At 50.5% G+C, this 15,617-nt stretch overlaps 4 protein-coding genes across 5 annotated transcripts; 2 read left to right on the top strand and 2 right to left on the bottom strand.

Annotated features, from left to right (window-relative positions):
• Positions 1–1,765: 1,765 nt before the first annotated feature.
• Positions 1,766–6,014, top strand: J3458_012907 (uncharacterized protein). Of its 2 annotated transcripts, XM_007810500.2 has the most exons (2): positions 1,766–2,026; positions 2,107–6,014. In XM_007810500.2, exons 1-2 carry the CDS (start codon positions 1,786–1,788, stop codon positions 4,104–4,106), a joined length of 2,241 nt encoding a protein of 746 aa, XP_007808691.2. In that variant the 5' UTR covers positions 1,766–1,785; the 3' UTR covers positions 4,107–6,014. The 2 variants fall into 2 exon arrangements, with proteins under 2 accessions (XP_007808691.2, XP_065974825.1); XM_066120190.1 differs by having other exon boundaries at positions 2,009–4,206.
• Positions 6,015–7,710: 1,696 nt separating this feature from the next.
• Positions 7,711–8,864, bottom strand: J3458_012906 (uncharacterized protein; the record flags this gene model as incomplete). The annotated part of the gene is made up of 2 exons (XM_007810501.2): positions 7,711–8,190; positions 8,349–8,864. 2 exons carry the CDS (start codon positions 8,862–8,864, stop codon positions 7,711–7,713), a joined length of 996 nt encoding a protein of 331 aa, XP_007808692.2.
• A 502-nt stretch (positions 8,865–9,366) lies between these two features.
• J3458_012905 (uncharacterized protein) lies at positions 9,367–9,753 on the bottom strand (the record flags this gene model as incomplete). Its single annotated transcript, XM_066120189.1, has 1 exon — positions 9,367–9,753. One exon carries the CDS (start codon positions 9,751–9,753, stop codon positions 9,367–9,369), a length of 387 nt encoding a protein of 128 aa, XP_065974824.1.
• Positions 9,754–10,696: 943 nt separating this feature from the next.
• On the top strand, positions 10,697–14,745 carry J3458_012904 (uncharacterized protein). The gene is made up of 4 exons (XM_066120188.1): positions 10,697–11,116; positions 11,180–12,583; positions 12,719–14,179; positions 14,255–14,745. Exons 2-4 carry the CDS (start codon positions 12,505–12,507, stop codon positions 14,536–14,538), a joined length of 1,824 nt encoding a protein of 607 aa, XP_065974823.1. The 5' UTR covers positions 10,697–11,116; positions 11,180–12,504; the 3' UTR covers positions 14,539–14,745.
• The last annotated feature ends 872 nt before the right edge of the window (positions 14,746–15,617 follow it).

Genomic DNA, 15,617 nt, shown 5'->3' with positions numbered 1-15,617 from the left:
CATCAGCATTATCTGCGAGATTGTGGCTCCGACTCCAGAGCGAACTACGGGAATTACGTGTTGCATTGAATCGTTCAGCAGATAAGCTCTTCCTACCACTTTTGGCCCCGTGCATGGCTCTGGCTGAGACCGTGGCCGGCTTGCCATATTCCATCAGACTAATATTATCACATATTGCAGCAGCCGCAGCCGCCGAATGCATCATCATTTAGTAATATTGGCTACCACTTCATCACATCGCCGCACCAATGGTTGGCACCAAACCCTGATCCACGTTTATCAGGGCACCCACAAAGATTACAAGCCAACGGCCATCAAGCGATTTATCTACAGTGTTTTCCCACCGTCTTTTTCAGTCTCGGCTCTTCTACCGGTTCGTCGGTACGCACTGACAGCATTGAATAACCTTGGAATAAAGTTGACTCGGGCCTGCCGCGATGCAACAATCTTATTACTAATGCTACTTGGATACTCGGTCCTCTCCAATCAATCCCCTTTAGCCACATTCTGGTCAACTCCAGTCCTACTACAACACTGGGTTCGCCCGATTGGCGCTGGTCCAACGAGACAAAGTTAAAGGCCTCCCCGGCTAACCTAGATTGTTTACCAATTTGGTAACAGATTGTGCCTGAAGTCTGTTCCCCAAACAGAAGCATCCATGCATTGTTCCCCAGGTCTTCCACAACCCCGGGCCCAAGATGGAAGATCTTGGACCACACACACCAGTTTACGTCACCCAACCGCGGCATCACAAGTTCATTGGTCCTCCCAGCTATCAACCCGCCGCATCCCATGTCCATCCCACATGGCCGCCCTTGACGCGTATATCTATAACCTGTCACAGATTCCACATGACAAGACCATTAGCGCCGCCGCCCGCGGGCGACCGAAGTGCACGGAAGACGTATAGTCTCGGGTTCCGTGTGCCATGCTGCCCATGCACAAGGCCAGGCCATTCTGGTCCGGAGATTTCGTAGGTCGTGATGTCCGTTGCAATCTACAGTTATCGCTGGTTCATCGGGGTCAGCCTTTGGAGCTCCAAGATGCGTTTCCGAGATCCGGGAATTGCGTAATCCAAGCGCTATCATGACCACTGCCTCAAGTCAGCCAAGCGGTCCAGGTATACCGCTGAGCTGACAGCAATGGGTGATTATCGCGGTGCTTGTAGTACCCTGAGCATTTTCGTCACCGTTACAACAAAGGGGAGATATGTGGAGAGCAACCCGCCGACCCGGAATCTGCCAAGACGAATTTTCATGCTGCAATGATTGTTGGGATGTGATCGACATGGAGAGATCACTTGACCAACCTTTGTAGTGTTCTGTACAATTACATCCTTGTTGAGGCTCAGTCCTCCGCAAGGTGCCCAAGGCCCAATTAGCCTCGTCGTTGTCGTTGCCAGGGCGTCCTGCTTCAATCTCAAAGGAATGCCGCAAGGAGACATGCAGTTTGTCTACCAGTGACTAGAAACGGAGTCCATAATAGATTTTAGCGGCGTGTTTTGGGTTCGGACGCCTTCGGTCAGTGGAGACCCGAACCACCAGCCCAGGCTCTCTCTCTGATTCTGGCTACCAACAGCTACACAATCAATCGTTCCCATCGGCACCGAAATCCACCAGGAGTTGCGGGTTGTGCCATTTACCGCCACCAGGGTGGGCTGATATTGACGGTGGCCGCGGGCCAGCGGTTCGCGTATTTTCTTCAAGTTTCTATAGTTGTTTCACATCATAGAGTTTGACTTCTGAACCTTTTGCTCGAGTATATATTCTTGCATCCTTTTGACGGATGAGGCTAAATAGTGGCCGGAATTCAGGTTGTCAAACACATCCTTCCATAGACCTTCGAGAACAATACAACACGACAGATCATACACATACAAAATTCCGACAGCACATCATGGCTGCCCCCGATATGCAACAGCCAGGGTTGGATACAACCTCAATACCAGGTTGTGTTATCTTTCCAGAGCTAGATGACAAGGCACCACAGGCCACAACCGGACTTCGATCACAAGTTCATCCTCTAGGTAAATAGAAAGCAAATCCAGTTTGTCGGTCACAAACCCGGAATCTATCGCTAACTTGACAATTTTGCTAAACAACATAGACCAGCTTTCGGTGTACGAAATCTCCGCAACTGCCAAGATCATTCGTGACTTTGCTAGCCCCAAACAAATCAAGTTCAACTGCATTACTCTTCGCGAGCCCAAAAAGAATGAGTATGCTGCATTCCGATCGAGAACGGGTCCTCGCCCAGAGAGACGTGCTTTTTCTATCGTCCTTGAACGGGGTACCCCCAACGTTGCCGAGGTGGTTGTCAACTTGACAAAGTCACAAGTCGAAGATTGGAAGCCTGTGCATGATGTGGCCCCGACATTGACTCTGGAAGATCTCGATGTTATGGAACGCATCGCTCGCGCCGACCCCCGAGTCATCGAGGTGTGCCGTGAGATTGGCATCACCGATATGTCCAAGGTCTATCTTGACGCCTGGGCCATTGGTGTTGATCATCGATGGGGCTTTGAACGGCGTCTCCAGCAGGGTCTTCCTTATTACAGAGCCTCCGAGAACGACAACCAGTATGCTCACCCGCTCGACTTTACTGTTGTTGCAGACACCGAGACGGAAGAGGTCTTGAGCGTCGATGTTCGCCGCGTCAACGGTGAACGCACAAAAGTGCCGCTCGAACAACACAACTATCTTCCCGAGTTTATCAGCGATGGCTATGAACCTCATAAGCTCAAACCTATTGACATCACTCAACCTGAAGGTGTTTCTTTCCAGATGAAGGGTAATGAGATCCATTGGGCCAACTACAAGATGCATATTGGCTTCAATTATAGAGAGGGGATTGTCTTGTCCGACGTTAGGATTCACGACCCCTATGAGAACCGCGAGCGAACTCTTTTCAATCGTATTAGTGTTGTTGAAATGGTTGTCCCGTACGGCAACCCCGACCCCCCTCACCATAAGAAGCATGCTTTCGATGTTGGTGAATATGGCTCCGGTTTGATGACGAACTCTCTGAAACTTGGATGTGACTGCAAGGGTGCTATCCACTATCTCGACGGTGTTGTTTCTACCTCCAAGGGACAGCCTTGTATCATACCTAATGCCATTTGCATACATGAAGTTGACTCAGGCTTGCTTTACAAACATACCGATTTCCGCGATGGAAATGTCATCTCGGCTCGCGATCGCCAGCTAATCATTTCACAAATCATCACGGCTGCCAACTACGAGTACGGTTTCTATCACACCTTTACGCTTGACGGCACGTACAAGCTGGAAATCAAGCTCACTGGTATGCTCAACACGTATTGCATGCACAGCTCTGAGACTGCTGCTCCCTACGGCACAGAAGTTGCGCCCGGCATCAACGCGCACAATCACCAGCATATCTTCTCTCTGCGCGTCGACCCCGAAATCGACGGACCCAACAACTCTATTCTCCAGAGCGATGCTGTCTCCTCCGATGCTCCAGTTGGATCTCCCGAGAACCCATACGGCAACGGCTTCTACTGCAAAAAGACGTTACTGCGAACTGCCAAGGAGGCTGCCGTGAACTACTGTCACGAAACTCAGCGTGCCTGGGACATCATTAACCCCAATAAGATCAACGAGTCTTGCAAGAAGCCTATTGGCTACAAGATAATCAACAACAATTGCCCTCCGCTGCTTGCCAAGCCCGGCAGTGTGGTCTACAAACGCGCCGCCTTTGCGCGCAAGAGTCTCTGGGTTGTGCCCTACAGGGACTACGAGCTCTTCCCTGCAGGCGACTACGTCTGCCAGTCTACGGGCGAGGAGAACCACCCGTACAACCAGACGGTCCTCGACTGGTCAAATCGAGATGAGCCGATCGAAAACACGGATATTGTGTGCTACATGCAGTTCGGACTCACTCACTTCCCTCGCTGCGAGGACTTCCCCATTATGCCTGCCGAACCGGTCGGCATCATGATCCGTGCCAGCAATTTCTTCCAGAAGAATCCAGCTTTGTGGGTACAGCCGTCACAAATCAAGAGCGACACAGCTTCCCGAAATGCCTTTTCGTCATCGGTGGATTGCTGCGGCGGAGCCAAGTCAAATCCTTCGTCTCGTTTGTGAAATACATCAGGAGATCCGGCATGTCCATGACGAATGCATTCAAAAATTGCATTAGCGGCATTGAATTTGGTTACGACTAGTTACAATGGAATTTGAAACAATTACAAATCGTTCGTTTTTGCATCCTGTGAAAAATTGTCGTAAAAGTAGGGTCGGCCAACATGAATGCTGCATCAGCCCAGTCAGTAATCTGCATTCTGGTGTCACAAGGCCCTTTCCTTTTATCTTTTCCTTGTTCCCCGCTACGTCCAGTTCCAAGATTTTCGACATGCCGTCGATCTACACACGTTTCCATACTGTATATAGTGGCCTGCATGCCGACCCTATAGCCATGTTCCGCATCTGGTTGACCCCGCGGTACTGGCCGCTGCAAAAGTCTGTAACTTGGGTCAAATACTCACGATACCCCCATTGACGTTGCGTTTGAAATATAAGAAGATCAGCACACGTATGCGGTGGCTCTCATTGTACGAAACTCTTGGGTCGTAAGTTCGTAACACCATCCCGGACCCCACCGTAAATGCCATCGCTCCCGCAGTCCAGCGGGGCGTGGGAAGAGGTTGCAGGCCTCATCCTCACCGCCATTTTGGAAATGACAAGCACACTTGTAAGCAGGCGTTTCTAAGGACCTTGCATGCAAGCGCTTGCACGGCGTTGGCGTAAATAGACTCCGGTATTTCGTCCATTGACCCGCTGGTTTCGTGTTCGATTGTATACCGCGATTGTGGCGACTACTGCGGGCAATGCAAGAGCCATCTCTCGAATACGGCAGGAACAAGGCAGGTTGTGGAGATTGCAGACGCCGAAGAGGAGGACAATCCCGAAAACGAAGCGATAGAAACCCGATAGAGGAAGTCGCGACCGAGCCTGTCACAATTCACTCGCAAGGAACTGGGTGCCATGACCGCATGGAAATCCTCTTCTGTTAGTCCAGTGGACTCGTCAGTCGAAGTGCCAAAGTTGCCCGACATCTGGACAATTGCCGCGAGGCAAAAGCACCCAAGTGTCAAACGCAACCACCCTGTGAAGGATTGCAAATGCAAGCAGAGGATACTTGACTGCCTAGTCCATCATCCGTTCTCGGTTAAGAATGAGAAATCCGAACATTGTATTTATTCTGCTTCTTTTAAAAGACCGATGTCTTTACCACATAATTTCCCCAATCCGAGACCCAAATTTGTCCTCCTCGGCCCCTCGCATAGAGCCCGTCTTCTCCGCATCCGGGCGTTGCATATAACTTGACTATCCCTAGTATACAGGGTTTCAAGCCGACCTGAATATACAGGAACACTCGCTACAACAGGATTCTGTGACTGTCTTTTGGAGCGATTAGTAAACCGTGAGATCTAGGTCAATAGTTCATCCCGCTGCACACACGAGAACCCCGTCCCGATGCTCGCAAACGTTGAGATTATGAAATATACTTCATTCTTATGCTATGTCTATTGATGGAGATACATGGCATGTAGTTGGAATAAGCTTCCGGTCCACAACAAGCAGCCCCAATGTGATTGCGCCCCCAACAGGTCAGGTTCTGAGTGGGAGTCGCACTTACAAAGGTGCAGACCAATTACATGAATATCCATCACATAATGCCGCCCACTTGATGCCATGGTGTGGGCTGAATCCCGTCATTCCTGAAAGCACAAAGTGCTTACTCGAGAGACTAGTATTGGGAGCGCTCGTCTTCTCAAAGAAGTGACCCTCTCTTATCAGACTGCACTTGCCGCCGCTGCGACGTGTAAAATATAGCCAACTGGCAGGGAAAAAGGCTACCCTCGCTCCTATGCCGTCTTTTTCTTCTTCTCTCTCCTTCTCTTTTTTCCCTTCCATCCTTTCTTCTTTAATCATCACCGCCACCAACGCCATCATCACCACTAACACCGACATCACCAACACCAACACCACACCACACCACCAACACAAAGTAAGCAAATTATGTCTTATAAGCTTCATGGCTTACTACTATTGTCAGATGCCTCTCAGTAATCGCCGATTTGGCGAAATCGGCCGTGTGATTTGAAAACGCACTTGCCTCTTTCCATGCGTCTACCCCGTGTTGAACAGGCAGACCATCACGTCAAAACAACACCCGTGGATGCCAACCCACGTTCACAACGGCCTCTTGTTGAGCAGGGCGGGGGACACGCTGGGGACACCAACCCAGCGGGCAATACAGAGAACACCAGCCCGGCAGGCAAAGCCGGGAACGTAAACCCAATGGGCAGGGCCGAGGACACCAAGCGGAGAAGATGAACCAGACAAAATGAGGTTAAAGCTTCAGGTCCTGTCCCCTCGGGCGTTCACCTTTTTTGCCGAGTCCGCTCCCACACAAACCTCCATTTTTTGGGGCAAGGCCCGTTGCCATACCTTGCACCTTGGTGCATGCAACAATGCTTTACATGGTATGCCTCTTCGAGTGATGCCGCTCCTCCATTTCCACGATCGTTTCTGCTAATGCTCCGTCTCCACTCTCATAGGCGTGAGAGCAAAAGATCGACAGGCATCTCGATATACTTGAACCCATTTGTCTTCTGTGACGCGAGAACGATCCTGCTGGAGAATCTCGACCGATTTGCTGGGTACCCTTGTGGGATACGACCTCTAGCGCCGGGCGTCGGCGGTGTCTACAGGCTTTAGTTGGAAACTACGAACTACAGTGGGAGGCAAAAGGTATTTAACCATATGGGATACCTGCCTATCGTGCTCTATACTATAATACATCACTGTATAATGGTGTATACTTCTTGGTGGGCAAATGTATTCTGCCACAGGCTTATATAAATGTGTTGATCGATTCGCTCTCTGTGTATATCAACGTAGCCATGCGCGCAACAAAGTGAAAGTGCCAACATAGAGCCTTCCCCTTTGCTTGTTTTATGGAGTGGTCAAGCAGCTTCGCCATATTATCACAAGCCGCGGCCCTAAAAGAGCTACCCTGAAACCAGTCTACAAGTCCCTGAAATTTCGACAGTTAGCTTAGATTTCGAAGCTAGTACGTATCTTTGTGGACAAAGGCCATCGGACGATTTCGGTGTTGTCTGTGTGCCAGATGAATTCCTCCAGAGCCATACGCACAGGCCTCAACGTGAGAACGGCAAATCAATCAATTTACAGGCAGCCTTTGCGGCAAGGAAATCCTGAAACAAAGAAAAGACCGAAATCTATCGTTAAGTATACACTGACCAAGACTTGTCCCCCCCTCAACATACACAGCGAACTAAAGTAAACCACTTCTTTGCCACCACTGCACGGGGACTCAGATTGCAAGATTGCGCTACTCTACAAACAATGGAAACGTAAGACGCTCGTCATTCATAACCCCCCCACCACAGCAGAGAGCTCCATGAGTGAGCACAATATATCCAATAACGCCTCCTTTGGTCGTTCGTCGTCGTATTCTACCCCGTAATGGGCGAAGGAAAGTTGAAATCGATGAAAATAGCATGTTTTTAAAGGAGAGTTAAACAAATTATAAGGAAAGAAAGAAAAAGACACAGGTGAAAGATACGCTAGCACGTTGCACGAAAGCGGCAGGCATGGCTAGCAGTGTGCCCATGGTGAACTGAAGTGAAGAGAGTGAGAAGGTGGCTGCGGCTGTGCTCTACCGACCGGCGGACCGGTTGATCAAGCTGTCGATGCCCATGTCGGCGGTGGATAGTCGTTGCGTGTCCATGTAAGGACTGCTTCCTCTGGAGGCGTACCTGTGCCCCATGCTCGCCGAAGAGCCCGCGCTGGACGAGTACTCCTGGTGGCCGCCGTAGGAGGCGCCGTATGCGCCGAGGCCATAGGAGCTCTGGTCGCCTCCGCCGCTGACGGGGTGTAGATGCGTGTGCGTCGCCCCGTGGCCCTGGAGGTGGTAGGCGGTCGCCGAGTTGGAGGAGAAGGAGTGTGTCGCGCCGATCGAGGAGCTCGTCTCAGGACTGCTGTAGGATGCGTCTAGTTCATCAACAGGAGTCAGGCCGATGCCGGAAATGCCGCTGTCGTCGTCATACCCTGTGATGTGAGAGCCAGTCTCAAGGCGTTCGCGGCGCGAAGCCTGCCGGGCAGCGGCTTGTAGATTCTTCAAGCCATTGGACATGCACTACATGGCGAGAAAAGTAGAGAGGAGGGACATAAGTTAGCGCGCAAGTTAAGGGTATCGTGGTCAACGGAGGGACGGATTCCCGCTCCGAGCATGTGGTGGATACATGTGTGTAATATATTTACACCATGGGATTTAAGCAAATGTTGGGGCCTTACCTTGGATTCGACCACGTTCCATTTTTCACCCGTTCGAGCAGCTAGCCCGCTCCAGATCTCCTTTCGCATGCCCATGTATTCTTTCGCCAGCTGCTGGAACTTTCGCGTATCCCAGTCATCTGCGCCTTTGCGCTCCATTAGACGCTCATGGCGCTTGCGACATGCATTGGCACTCTTGGTAGGGAAATGTGCGTCCTTGATTTGCCCCCAGTTCAGACCTTGTGCCCTGGCTTGGACGAGTCTGTTGTCGTCAATCGCGCTCCAAGCTCCAGACGAGGCTCGGTGCTGGGTTGTTGGAAGGGCACTTGCTTCAGCCGTGTAGGCGTCGTAGGCCTCTTGCTGAGACGCTGGCATCTGCATCGGGGTTGAGTCTGGACCGGGCGGAATGGTGTAATAGTTGGCGGGGACTTGAACGCGCGGGGGCTGCTGTGCGTACATGGGAGTGGTGACCATGGCGGCCGAGAGTTGATTTGCATAGTGGTGAGATCCACTTGCATTTCGATGATGTTTAGGCATTATGACGTCTGTCTAAGGATTTGAATAGTGTATGGAGATGAACCAAAAAAGGGAAAAGAGCGTGTCAATTCAATTCAAGACGGGCTGCCAGGTAGTCCAAAGAGGCCAGCTCTGTGAGTGATGGTCAACAGTCGATTCGATGTTGACACTATCGATTAAGGCAAGGCAGTGAGGAAGTTGTATAGTTGCACATGTGCTTCCCTGCAGCACAGGACACAGCTCTCTATAAAAAAGGGCGTGAAGAGAAGTGAGCCGAAATGGTTGATGAGCGAGAGACTTGCCGGAAGAGAGAGCCCAATGAAGACCTGCTGTCGAGCGAAAGAGGGTCGAAGGGTGGAGGGATGGAGACCAAATCAAGCAAAAAGAGAAATAAAAATGCCAAGGGAGACAAGAGAGCTGTGCAAAGAAGGCTGATGAACTTGGATGAAGAAACGAAACAAATTGGCCTGGCCTCAACGACGGGACATGAAGCAGCTTTAAGATCTTGAGACGACAACAAGCCTTATGACCCTGCCGGGGAAAAGATAAAGGCCAATGCCACCATGAGCGGCTCTAGAGATGAAACAAAACCCACAAGACGGAAATGGAAGTGAAACGAGTTTTCTGTGTCTAAAGAGTCGACTTTTTCAGAAATGGGTCGATAGTATTGGCCGAAAGGGAAGTTTCGAGGCGGGCTGGCGGCTACGGAATCGAGGAGGTGGCGTTTAGGACCCCAGGCCAGGAACTGTGGCTCTTGAACTGTTCGAGAAAGATGGGGGACGCCTGGCATGTCGTGGAGGAACTTCGACACGCGGCCAGAGTAGATGGCACGCAGGACAAGGCAATGTATTCCCCTGGGCGGTGGGAATATAAAGGCGGCTACCGAAGAACATGGTGAAGAATACACCATGATAGTCGGTTTCCAGGTGGGCTGGGGACACCAGATCAGCCAAAGTCGGCAATTTTCTTTTCTTCTTCGAGTGCAGAGAGCACCTAACAAAGGTTCTCCAAAATAGCATCGCGAGCTGGGCGCCTGGAAATTGGAGGAGCGGCCATTGCATCATTTCGACGCCCCTTCTAGGGAAGGCTGCATACCTCGGCCAAGGCGAGCTTAGCTGATCGCTGTAAATTACATAGATGGAAAGAAAGGGGATGAAGAAACAAGGTTCATGATAGAGGCTTATGTCATAGCTCGTATGTAAAAGGCGCTTAAAGCTGTCGACGATGGGCCAACACGTTGGTGAAGAAAGCCAGGCGACGAACTCGGCGACTAGGAAGAGAGATGAGCAGCTCCAGTGGGGGCCAGTCGATGTTGGCTCTGTTCTCTATGGAAAGGAACATACGGCGTCTTTGATGTAGCCGTGTAGTAATGTCGGCTGCGGGATGTGCATGTTGGATAGTTGAGCGTGAAGGAGAAGTGGCGAGTGTTTGCAGAATGCGGGCACAGGATTGGCCAGATGCAAGCGCGCGTTTATTAAACATCCGCCAAGGACACTAGGAGAGACTAGCGTCACGTTGATGGACAGCTGGCGCAGTTGGCGGGTTACCGAGTACAAACAGTGACGAGCCCCACAGCTGCCAAACTGCCAGGCTCCAATCTGCACAGAGCACCAGAGTCGCATTGGAGGCAGGTGCTATATTTAGGCCATCAGCATCGCCAAGTTGTCAAGCACTGCAAGGCTGTGGAAGGGAGAGAAATCAAGAGATTAGGCCGTCTGGGATCCGAAATTCCGACTTGGCAGATGTAGATTGCCAACGTCGTGGCAATTTCGGTGTAGATATAGGCCCATTTGCCTTTTCTCTTGAAACTGACGCCACCGCGGAAGGAGCAACGCGCGTCGGGGATGCACAGAGTGCGTGCTGGTCGTATCTGCCTCGTCTGTCGCCTCCCCTTTCTCTCTATCCTCTCTGTTGCAAGGCTCATATTCGCCAGCCATATCCGCCGTCACAATGTATCTACATCTTGCAATTTGCATTCAAAGATGATCTCGTCCGAAAAAAAGAATCATCTTTTTCATTTCATTAAATCGACTCGCCACTCGTCGAAAGCTTCTCGTTCATACCTCAACACCTGCTGCATGGGAACCTCCTTCTCTGGGACATGCATAGCCGTCTGTACCTTTTTTTTTTTTTGCCTGAAGCTGAAGGCACGTTTTCCCACTCCTCCATGTGTGAGGCTCGATGGGAACCGATCTTGCATTGCTAGGACCCTCGTTTCCAAATATTTTCTTGATGGAGCTGTGGAGGAGAAAAGAGTCATGCTTGAAATTAATGTTAGTTTACCTTCTCAACCTCTACCCCGGCTTTCGGCCCATCTTCTGACAATCCTGCTCCAGTTTTGTTCCAGTTGAAATTCAAGCTAGACAACGTGGTTGCACCCTGCCCTCCCCGGGCAAACTCGCGGTGATCCCCAGCGACACAACTACCCCACGTGGAAAGCCGTGGTTGGACATTTCGACACTAACCTTCTACAATACTTCCTTTTATTCTTTTATGTTCGTCAACCACTAGGAGAATCCCATTACCATGAATAAACTGAACCCTTCAACAGGATGTCACCCTTGCCACTTGTCAATAGTCTGATTACCTGGACCGCTTGCCCTGCATCCACTAATCCACAAATGAACCTTTCAACGCCCTACTGTGATCGGTTATATTGGGTTTCTGCGATGAGCGCAAGCATCACAAACCAGATGTCATTCTATTGCTTGCTGACTTGAATCAGTCTTTCTTCTCGTAACGCCAACACATCAGATCTGAAGCCACATTTGTGTGCTCAACGGTCCTTTTGTACGATGCAACACCGAGACACATCTGCTCTCAGCCGAGACTTGGCCTCGAGTGGTCTTGGCGCAGGCACCAAGTTCCGTTTTCTGTTATCTGTGCGTGAGCCATTCTGTCCAAGTATCATGGCCACTTGAAGGAGCTGGCCGAAACATCACGTCAAAACTGCAACATATCAGTCTAGACCCGCTTTGGGCAGGTTCGCACGTGTACCAACTTGACCACCTTTCCCTGCACTTTTTCGTCGATGGCTGTCTTGCTCCCCACGAGGGTGGCCCCCACTGTTCGGTCTCCTCCTCTGGCTAGATCACCGGAAGCGTGCAGCTATTGGACGTGGAATGGCCCGTGTGGCGTCTCGCCCCCTGTATACTCGACCTACCTAACAGGGGAAGATTCCGCTGTGAAGTTGGCTTCCTCGCACGTGTAAGGTCTGGGGAATCTGATAGGAAGTTATGTACAACAATGGTTTCTGTTTGGGGTGCCACCCTGCATCAATGTTCAACCCCTGTCACTGTTATTGATAAGCTTACACGCCACACAACAACCTTAACAGGAGGGGACTGTCATGCCTGAATGAATGTTGGCTGGTCCTAATCGTATGCCCTGTGGTGTTTGGGTGTTGTTCAGTCCGCATTCACGCTTCGGCCAGCAAGCCGGGGTGCGCCAGCTGGAGACGAAATGACATAAAAGCATGGTCAGCCTGGCCGCCACGACGGAGAACCCTGCCGATTTTTCTCATTCAATGTGGTCAGTCGGATGGCATAAAAGGCCAGTATGCCCGTGCTGGTCTGTCTTGGAAGCCTTTGAGTCTGCACAGATCCAATTTCGTTGAATTATCCAGGACGGCGCGAGAGGATTCTCCTGGCGTCTCTCCAAGATGACTCTTCACCAGTACGACTACGTCTTTGCCATTGGCACCTTCTTTGCCCTACTCGATGCCTTCAACAATGGTGCAAGTGAGTACTCCGTGAAACAAAAAGAAAAGCCAAGCCCGCCCAGACCAACAGCAGATACACGCTACTCTCTTGCCGTCTTGGCGATGGCTTCTTCATCTGTAGGGATCCCGTCCAGCTAACCATATCTCTTGGCAGATGATGTGGCCAACTCTTGGGCCACCAGTGTTTCCTCTAGATCCATCTCCTATAGACAGGCCATGATCTTTGGTACCGTCTTCGAAATGCTTGGCGCCATCACCGTCGGCGCCCGTACTGCTGAAACAATCAAGAACGGCATTATTCCTAACTCCGCCTTCCAGAATAATGCTGGTGTTCAGATGCTTGCCTTTACTTGCGCTCTTGCCGCCGCTTCGTCTTGGGTCATGTGGTGCACGCGTCACTCTGCTCACGTCTCCTCCACCTACTCCTTAATCTCCGCCGTTGCTGGTGTTGGTGTTGCTACTGTTGGTGCCTCCAAGGTTCAATGGGGTTGGAACGACGGAAAAGGTCTCGGCGCCATCTTTGCTGGTCTAGGTATGGCCCCGGTTATCTCTGGCGGTTTTGCTGCTACAATCTTCATGCTCGTCAAGTTGGTTGTCCATATGCGCAAAAACCCCGTCCCCTGGGCTGTTTACACCTCTCCTTTCTTCTTCCTTATTGCCGCCACCATCTGCACCCTATCTATTGTTTACAAGGGCTCACCTAATTTGGGACTTGGCAAGAAACCCGCCTGGTATATTGCTGCGGTAACTATGGGCACTGGTGGTGGCGTGGCTATTCTCGCCGCCATCTTTTTCGTACCCTTTGTCCATGCCAAGGTCATCAAGAAGGACCCAAATATTCAGTGGTGGCATTTCATTTATGGTCCTCTGCTCTTTAAGCGCCCTGCGCCTGAGGATGCCGAACGCGCTAATGTCCCGAACTATGCCGTTGTCCAGCATGATGATGACGACCTTGACGAGTCTGTTACGCACTCTCCCAAGTTGACGGCCGAGGATGGACCTGGCAAGGAGCATGGCATCATGTCTACATCTGACGCCACCAAGGGGGCCAACGAGAAGAGCCTTGCCAATCTCGAAGCCACCCAAAAGTCTTACAAGGAGCTCGTTGCCGAGGGTGAGGCCCGATTCAACGCTCGCCTGATGAAGAAGCGTGGCCCCCTCGGCTGGGCCATGCGAACCCTACGCGACAACCCCATGGGCGCTGGTCAGATCTACGAGTTGCACAACGTCAAGATCCTTGCCAAGCGCATTCCTGCCATGGTTGTTTCTGGTCTTCTGTACGGTCTTCACTATGATATCCACGCCGCTCAGACCGGTATTGAGGGCACCCCCGACGGCGAGCGCATGAAGCGCGTCTACGCTGCCGCTGAGAAGTACCCCAACGAGGTTGAACATACCTACTCTTTTGTTCAGGTTCTTACTGCCTGCACGGCTTCCTTTGCTCACGGCGCCAACGATATTGGCAACTCTGTCGGTCCCTGGGCTGTCATTTATGGTGCCTGGAAAACGGGCAATGCTGCCCAGGCCAAGGCTCCTGTCGACGTCTGGCAGCTCGCTGTGCTCTCTGCCACTATTTCTGTTGGCCTCATTACATACGGTTACAACATCATGAAGGGTTAGTCTATACAGCATCCATGTAACCCCATTTTTAAAACGAATAGAAGAGTCAGTTGCTAACGTTTTGGTATAGTCATGGGCAACAAGATCACCTACCACTCTCCAAGCCGTGGAAGCTCCATGGAGATGGGCGCTGCCATCACTGTCCTGGTCTTCTCTCAATTCTCTCTTCCCGTATCTACTTCCATGTGCATTACTGGTGCTACCGTCGGCGTCGGTCTCTGCAACGGAACCCTCAAGGCCGTCAACTTTCAGCGAGTAGGACTTTTACTCTTCTCTTGGATCATGACCATCCCCATTGCTGGTACTATTGGCGGTGTTCTCATGGGCCTGTTCCTCAATGCCCCTAAATTCTAAAGCGGCAGAGAGTGACTTGGTTTTTGCATATTAGCCCTGGAGAATGAGTTTGAGATTGTTATATTAGAGTTGCAAGATGTCGGGAGCACTGTGCCGCAAAAATTGCGTATTGGCATGAATAATACCCGTCCACAGATACAAGAATTATAATATTAAAATATCTCTTTCGAGGTACAACTTGGTTCAAGGTAAAATTCTTGACGGGGTTAATTCCTAGGTTGAATAACCAAATTGATCCTATTAAGAACTAATTTACTAGTAGTAGATATGACTTATAATTGTGACAAAATCTACTGGCCTGGGCAAAAGGGCAATGCCGCACTTTCTATAACCTCTTGCTTTGGAAGGAGTGATTTGGCCTCCCTGATTGTTAATCTCGACTTTGCCGTTCTGCGTCACACCAACACAGTTGTAAGTCGTGCCTCAATCCTGTAAAGAGGCGCTGTGAGTCAGTATTCGTGTCAAGAAAAGAAGAGCAGACCTGTAATAATTGAGAGCCGCGCTTTCAGGAGCAGCCTCCCGCTACCATGGTCTTTAAGGAGACGCCAAAGTACTCATAAAACCAATGACAGTACCATGACCTTGACACGTTTGATGATGTTGGAAGATGAGTATGTAATATTTGAACCGCGTAAATTCTCGTTTAGGCGTCTACAATTTTTACCCTTTGACTTAGTTGGAATATTTCTAACGGATGAAAACCAGATCAGAGAGGAGCAGGGCGATACAATAAAGGAGCCTAAGGGCCAAGGTGAATGTTCCTCGTGATCGAGGCATTGTGGGAGGATGGTTTATCAGGCCTGAATTCCCACCCGTTGATTTTGATACGCAGATGTATTATGCTACAACTGTACCCTACTGGTTTATTAAAATGCAAACTATAATAGTTGATGCCAAGTAAAATGTAATATATTCTAAATTGATTCTCGAGGTTAAGCTCTTTATGTAATAAAGGACGAAGAGTTCTATGCAATAGGAACTTAATCTAGTAGGCTAGCACTACGACTTCCCGAGGCAAGTAAGCTATGAATCTCATACCCCGAGACGCCACGCAACGGGTATATCCGAATGAGCGTTAT

This window comes from Metarhizium acridum (assembly GCF_019434415.1).
Source record: "Metarhizium acridum strain ARSEF 324 chromosome Unknown scaffold_272, whole genome shotgun sequence".
NCBI classification, from domain to species: domain Eukaryota; kingdom Fungi; phylum Ascomycota; class Sordariomycetes; order Hypocreales; family Clavicipitaceae; genus Metarhizium; species Metarhizium acridum.
The sequence above is the reverse complement of the archived record's forward strand: the minus strand, read 5'-3'. Positions and strand labels throughout refer to the sequence as shown.

Bases quoted from the DNA above. Each gene is read 5' to 3' on its own strand.
- J3458_012907 (XM_007810500.2), top strand. From the start codon at position 1,786: ATGAGGCTAAATAGTGGCCGGAATTCAGGTTGTCAAACACATCCTTCC. The intron at 2,027-2,106 runs GTAAATAGAAAG...TAAACAACATAG, and splicing joins ATCACAAGTTCATCCTCTAG to ACCAGCTTTCGGTGTACGAA.
- J3458_012904 (XM_066120188.1), top strand. From the start codon at position 12,505: ATGACTCTTCACCAGTACGACTACGTCTTTGCCATTGGCACCTTCTTT. The intron at 12,584-12,718 runs GTGAGTACTCCG...ATCTCTTGGCAG, and splicing joins TGCCTTCAACAATGGTGCAA to ATGATGTGGCCAACTCTTGG. The intron at 14,180-14,254 runs GTTAGTCTATAC...GTTTTGGTATAG, and splicing joins CGGTTACAACATCATGAAGG to TCATGGGCAACAAGATCACC.